This window comes from Hylobates moloch, unplaced genomic scaffold (genome assembly GCF_009828535.3).
Source record: "Hylobates moloch isolate HMO894 unplaced genomic scaffold, HMol_V3 SCAFFOLD_3, whole genome shotgun sequence".
NCBI classification, from domain to species: domain Eukaryota; kingdom Metazoa; phylum Chordata; class Mammalia; order Primates; family Hylobatidae; genus Hylobates; species Hylobates moloch.
In genome coordinates, this window is record NW_026652278.1 from 153,932,434 (window position 1) to 153,938,051 (window position 5,618).

General features: G+C 41.8%; 1 protein-coding gene across 1 annotated transcript; it reads right to left on the reverse strand.

The window, feature by feature from the left end:
* Positions 1–231: 231 nt before the first annotated feature.
* LOC116481368 (histone H2A.Z-like) lies at positions 232–5,232 on the reverse strand. Its single transcript, XM_032754654.2, has 3 exons — positions 5,139–5,232; positions 4,793–4,884; positions 232–1,097 (listed from the first exon to the last, which is right to left on the reverse strand). The coding sequence occupies exons 1-3, from the start codon at positions 5,230–5,232 to the stop codon at positions 609–611; spliced, it is 675 nt and encodes a 224-aa protein (XP_032610545.2). The 3' UTR covers positions 232–608.
* Positions 5,233–5,618: the final 386 nt, after the last annotated feature.

Here is a 5,618-nt window from a genome sequence, read left to right on the forward strand (position 1 = left end):
GTCCTAAATTGTGCTATGTTTAGTGTGCTGTGATTTTATTACACGTTCTCATTTAATTTCTGAGGTAGATGCTATTGTCCCCATTTGATAGATGAGATAATTGTCTGAGAGGTTCAGGTCATGGGCTTGGTCTTTGACTTTTGTGGCTACTATGTTCACTATGCTGGAGAGTTGCATCTTCTATAAAACTTGTAGGGAATACTTTTTTTTTTTTTTTTTTTTTTTTTTTTTTAGTTTGGGATATGACCTTTATTGAGCTTATCCACCAGAGTGGAAATAATGTCTGTACAAAACCAAATGTTTGTTACTATAACTTCTGCATCACAACTAAAATCCAAACAGTTTTTTAAAAACAGTCAACTCAATCAAAACCCACTACTTCAGAATCAATAGCTTCTTTGAAGCCACAGTAACACTTAAATATGGTTAAGACTCGAATGCAGAAATTTGGTTGGTTGGAAAGCTAATTAAACTTCCAACTTGCTCAAATAGAATTACAAAAAGGCAAAATTGTGTTTTTCACAGAGATACAGTCCACTGGAATCACCAACACTGGACAGCTGTTAGAGTATTTAGAGTCCTGAGATAACAAGGAATCCAGGCATCCTTTAGACAGTCTTCTGTTGTCGTTTCTTCCCAGTCAGAGATTTGTGGACGTGTGGAATGACACCACCACCAGCAATTGTAGCTTTGATGAGAGAATCCAATTCTTCATCTCCACGAATAGCAAGCTGCAAGTGACGAGGGGTAATACGCTTTACCTTTAAGTCTTTTGATGCGTTTCCTGCCAGTTCAAGTACCTCTGCGGTGAGGTTCTCCAGGATGGCTGCGCTGTATACAGCGGCAGTCGCGCCCACACGTCCATGACTGGTCGTCCTAGATTTCAAGTGTCGATGAATACGGCCCACTGGGAACTGCAAGCCGGCTCTCTGCGAGCGGGAAACCGCCTTTGTCTTGGCCTTTCCGGAGTCCTTTCCAGCCTCACCCGCCAGCCATTTCGAATTCCGCTGAAGCTCAAGCAAGCAAGGCAGAGAAAAGGCTAATGGGACCCACGGTGAGATCCCAGCACCTACTCCTTCGTCGCACCGCGATTCAAACTGCCAGGGAATACTTTTAAAAGTGATATTTGAAGAGAAATAAAGTTCTAAACTAGTAATCATCCAGGAAGTGGTGCGACACATACAGGTATGTTGGTATGGAGTAGACAGACTTTAAGCTAACTTACCAGCCAAACCTTTCTTTTTAAAATTACCTAAATTAAGCTTCTAACTATACTGGCATTTGATAATTAGACAAAAATAAATAGGAAGACTAGAATACAAAACGGAGTACATAACTCTGACTCTAGCAAATAATTGACAAGTTTTTTTTTTTTTTTTTTTTTTTTTTTAAGACAGTCTTGCTCTGTCTCCCACTGGAGTGCAATGGTGCCATTTTGGCTCACTGCAGCCTCCACCTCCTGGGTTCAAGTCATCTCCCATCTCAGTCTCCTGAGTAGCTAGGACCACAGGTGTGTGCCGCTACATGCAGCTAGTTTATTTTTTGTAGAGACAGGGCCACACTATGTTGCCCAGGCTGATCGTGGAACTGGCTCAAGCAATCCTCTCACTTCAGCCTCCCAATAGTGCTAAGATTATAGGCGTGAGCCACCATGCCCAGCTGACAAGAGATACTCTTTGTTTCTTGGATTATCTATTTGGATTTTACTAATTGTTTAAAAGTTTAGTTAATATTATAATTTAAAAATTAGTAGTAGAGTATGCTTAGAATTATAATTAACTAGTATTTTACTCTTTGCTACATATTTGGCTAACGACATTTAGACCTTTGAACAAGATGGGTTCTGTGGAGACTCTTACCCCAACTTCGAATTCTCATGCTCTTATATAAAACCTAGTAGGTTTTTTTGTTTTGTTTTGTTTTAGATGGAGTCTTGCTCTGTCTCCCGGGCTGGAGTGCAGTGGCACGATCTTGGCTCGCTGCAACCTCGCAACCTCCACCTCCCGGATTCAAGCGATTTCCTGCCTCAGCCTCCTGAGTACCTGGGATTACAGGTGCCCGCCACCATGCCCAGCTAATTTTTTGTATTTTTTAGTAGAGATGGGGTTTCACCATGTTGGCCAGGCTGGTCTTGGACTCCTGACCTCGTGGTCCACCTGCCACGGCCCCCCAAAGTGCTGGGATTACAGGCGTGAGCCACCGCGCTTGGCCTAGTAGGGCTTTTTAATTCCACATTTAAGTTCTGTATTTCCATAGAGAAAGATAGTATCTAAGCTCTTCCTGAAGAGTGAGCACCTTGTTTCTGAAGGTTTAGCTCCTAATCCATTCTTGCAAAAGAATAGAATTTTTCAGCCAATGTTAGAAAGAGTAGCATGCCATTAGTCTAATGAATGCTGTCTCTGCAAGTGACTGCCAAATGTTAACATTCTTACATGAAATCATCAGAGGGCCGTGGTAAAATGTCTTTAGTACATATGCTTAGAGGTCTGTTGCATTCTAAAAGACTAAAGAAAAAGGACATGAATGGCTAGAATCTAAGATATGAAATGTTACTTTCAAACTATTAGGAAGATAAGTAATTCAACTCAGGGACACAGGCTGCTTATTGTGCACTCACAAAAGGAAAGGGACCATGACGGAATGAGAACATGGGATAACTAACCTACAAGCTGCGCATAGGATGCTGAAACCAGCACTGCTGGGATAGTAACAGGAGAGACTGTGGTGTGTGCCCTGCCAGCCGGTCTTGCTCCTTTGCATTAGGAAACTCCTCGGCTCCTGGTGATTGGCTCACTCCCTGGAAAGCCTTTCCCCCTCCTCTCTCTGGAGAGCTATTTCCTCATCTATGAAATGAGGATAATAATACTTCATGGGGGGGTTTGTGAGGATTCAGTAAGATGCACCATGTGAAGTATGCGATGCGTGTAATGAATATTAGCTATTTTTTTTTAAAATTCCCTCCCTTTATTTAAAGATCCGGTTCAAGACTCACCGCACCACTCCATCAGCCCCACTCTGCTTTCTGAGGTCTTATTTCTGCTTCAGATTAGAGAAATCTCTCCCACTCTCCCTCACTCACAGTTCTGTAACACTCATCTCTATCACCTCTCAGCATACGCCACCTTGTGTTTTCTGCTCCAGACAGAGATTGGAAGATATTTTTGAAGAAACTGAACCCAACCCACAGAAAAATACTTACAAAGTTTGAAAAGATTGACTTGCTGCCTGATTATTTAAAATGGTTTTACAATCACGTTTGCAAATTTTATTGCTACCACTTTTTTAGCCAGAGGTTTCTCTTTTGCACTGTGTGCTTTTGTTCTTCTGCACATTTGCTCATGCCTAACCCTCAGCCAGTGAATGTTATTAATATGGTCAAAGGCACGCAGGTAGTTCATGGCAAAGCTGACTACAGAGCTGAGATCTTCCCACTCTGTGTATTTTTCTCCCTTGTTATGTATACCTGGCACCTTGCCTTGAACATGGTAGGAGTTCAATAAATATCTGTCAATTAAAACAAAGAGAGGACATTGTAATAGCATCATAATATAGGAGCGGTAATTAAGCTGCCATTTTAATAAGCAGTTCAGAAGGTTTTTAGTAATTAACAGCAAATGGTGGGGAAGGAGAGGACAAGGGAAGAAGAGGGTTCTTGAAATACAAGCCAGAGTCAGAACCAGGTGCGGGGGCTGCCGGGTTCAGTTGAAGTCTGGCTACATTCTAATGCTTTGGCATCTTAAACTTTGATTTCACTGGTCACGTTCTTGTGGGATATGCAGCTTGACATGCTCTTTGAGGGAACAAATTATATATTAGAGCGCATTCATGTCCATTTAAGTTCGTGTCCAGCTAATAAAGAAAATTTAGAACTATTTAGTCTCTTGGCAGATTTCAATCAGACCTCTTGTATTCCATGAAGGTTCTCTGAGCTTTCTTTTGCTATAAAATAATTTATCTGATAATAATAAAATATCATGATGGTATGGAGGTAGAAGAGTAAGGAACTGCTCACTGCCCAGGAGTAGGTAATATACCGTTAGGATATTAGAATGGGAGGCTGAGCTACCTACTTCTTGCATTTCTAGGTCACAGGAAAATCATTTTCAAGTTGGAAAAGGAAACAAACTAGCCCTGTTCAAAGGGAACCAAATCCCAAAGGGGAGGAAATTTTTAGCAAAGTGCTTCATACATTTTAATAAACTTTTTTTTTTTTTTTGAGATGGAGTCTTGCTCTCTCACCCAGGTTGGAGTGCAGTGGCGTGATCTCAGCTCACTGCAACCTCCGCCTCCTGGGTTCAAGTGATTCTTCTGCCTCAGCCTCCCGAGTAGCTGGGACTACAGGCACCTGCCACCATGCCCGGCTAACTTTTTGTATTTTTGTAGATATAGGGTTTTACTGTGTTAGCCAGGATGGTCTCGAACTCCTGACCTTGTGATCTGCCCACCTCAGCCTCCCGAAGTCCTGGGATTACAGGTGTGAGCCACCGCGCCTGGCCTTAATTAAACTTTTAAGTCTCCAAAGTCAGATAATTTGCATTCCAGGTGACAGAAAGAATTTGCAAATGTGATTGTAAAGCCGTAGATGATCAGGCAGCAAGTCAATCTTTTCCAACTTTGTTAAGTATTTTTCTGTGGGTTTGGTTCAGTTTCTTCAAAAAAATCTTCCAATCACTGTCTGGGGCAGAAACTGCTCATATGTCTTCATGCTGGGAATCACATATATGGGAGGAGACAGGATCTGACAGTTGAGTGGGTTCCCTTTCACAGAATCCCTCTTCTGCCACCTGCCTACCTCACCCAAGGCCTCCTCAGCATCAGGAGAGTCCTGAGCCTCTTCTGTTCCATTTCTCCAAAGAATAAATCTGCCCCTTGGGAAGTGTGGCTCTACAGAGTTGGAAAAGGGACCTGTGGCCTAAAGGCTTTGTAATAGAGTTTTGAAGTGAAATTGAAATGCTGGCTTTTAGTATGACACAATACCATGGTATTTAATTTTTAATGGAACTACATCATACAAACACACCAGAAAAGCACGCAGCTTGATGAATGGTTACATTCATGTGATCACTACACAATCAAGAGCGTGACTACTTCCTTTGTCAATTGTCCACTTTGGACCAGGAATGTAGTTAGAGTCTTACCTGGTTCAGCAACTGAATCCGAATTCTCTTGACCAAGGAGAGTTTCTAGTGTTGTGACTTGAGGCTTTGCCTGTAGCCTTGTCCTGTTACACATGTTTATCATTAACCTAGATAAGGCCGCTGATGCCAAGCTTATCAAATTTAATACTGAGGCAGAGGAAAAACAGCAGCTGACACTTTGTGCTACAGGACAGAATCAAGATCCTGCAAAATGTTTGCCTTGATTTAAAAGTTCAGCTGCACAAATGGAAGAGAGGAAACATAACCAGGATTAATAGCAATATATACCTAAGAGCCGTAAGGATTTTAGTGGACTACAAGTGCTCACTTCCCCACAACTTAAGACAACCGTAAGCTAAATTATTAAAGGTAAGCCTAAATTACAGAGAAGACAATCTCCTTTTATTTTGCTTTGATTGGTCACAGGTGGAAAAGCATATTATGCTTAGTGCATCGTATATGACTAGCATCCACAGGAGA

Bases quoted from the DNA above. Each gene is read 5' to 3' on its own strand.
- LOC116481368 (XM_032754654.2), bottom strand. From the start codon at position 5,232: ATGTGTAACAGGACAAGGCTACAGGCAAAGCCTCAAGTCACAACACTA. The intron at 4,885-5,138 runs GTAAGACTCTAA...CCAACTCTGTAG, and splicing joins GGATTCAGTTGCTGAACCAG to AGCCACACTTCCCAAGGGGC. The intron at 1,098-4,792 runs GTAGGCAGGTGG...ATTCCCTGGCAG, and splicing joins CTGAGGAGGCCTTGGGTGAG to TTTGAATCGCGGTGCGACGA.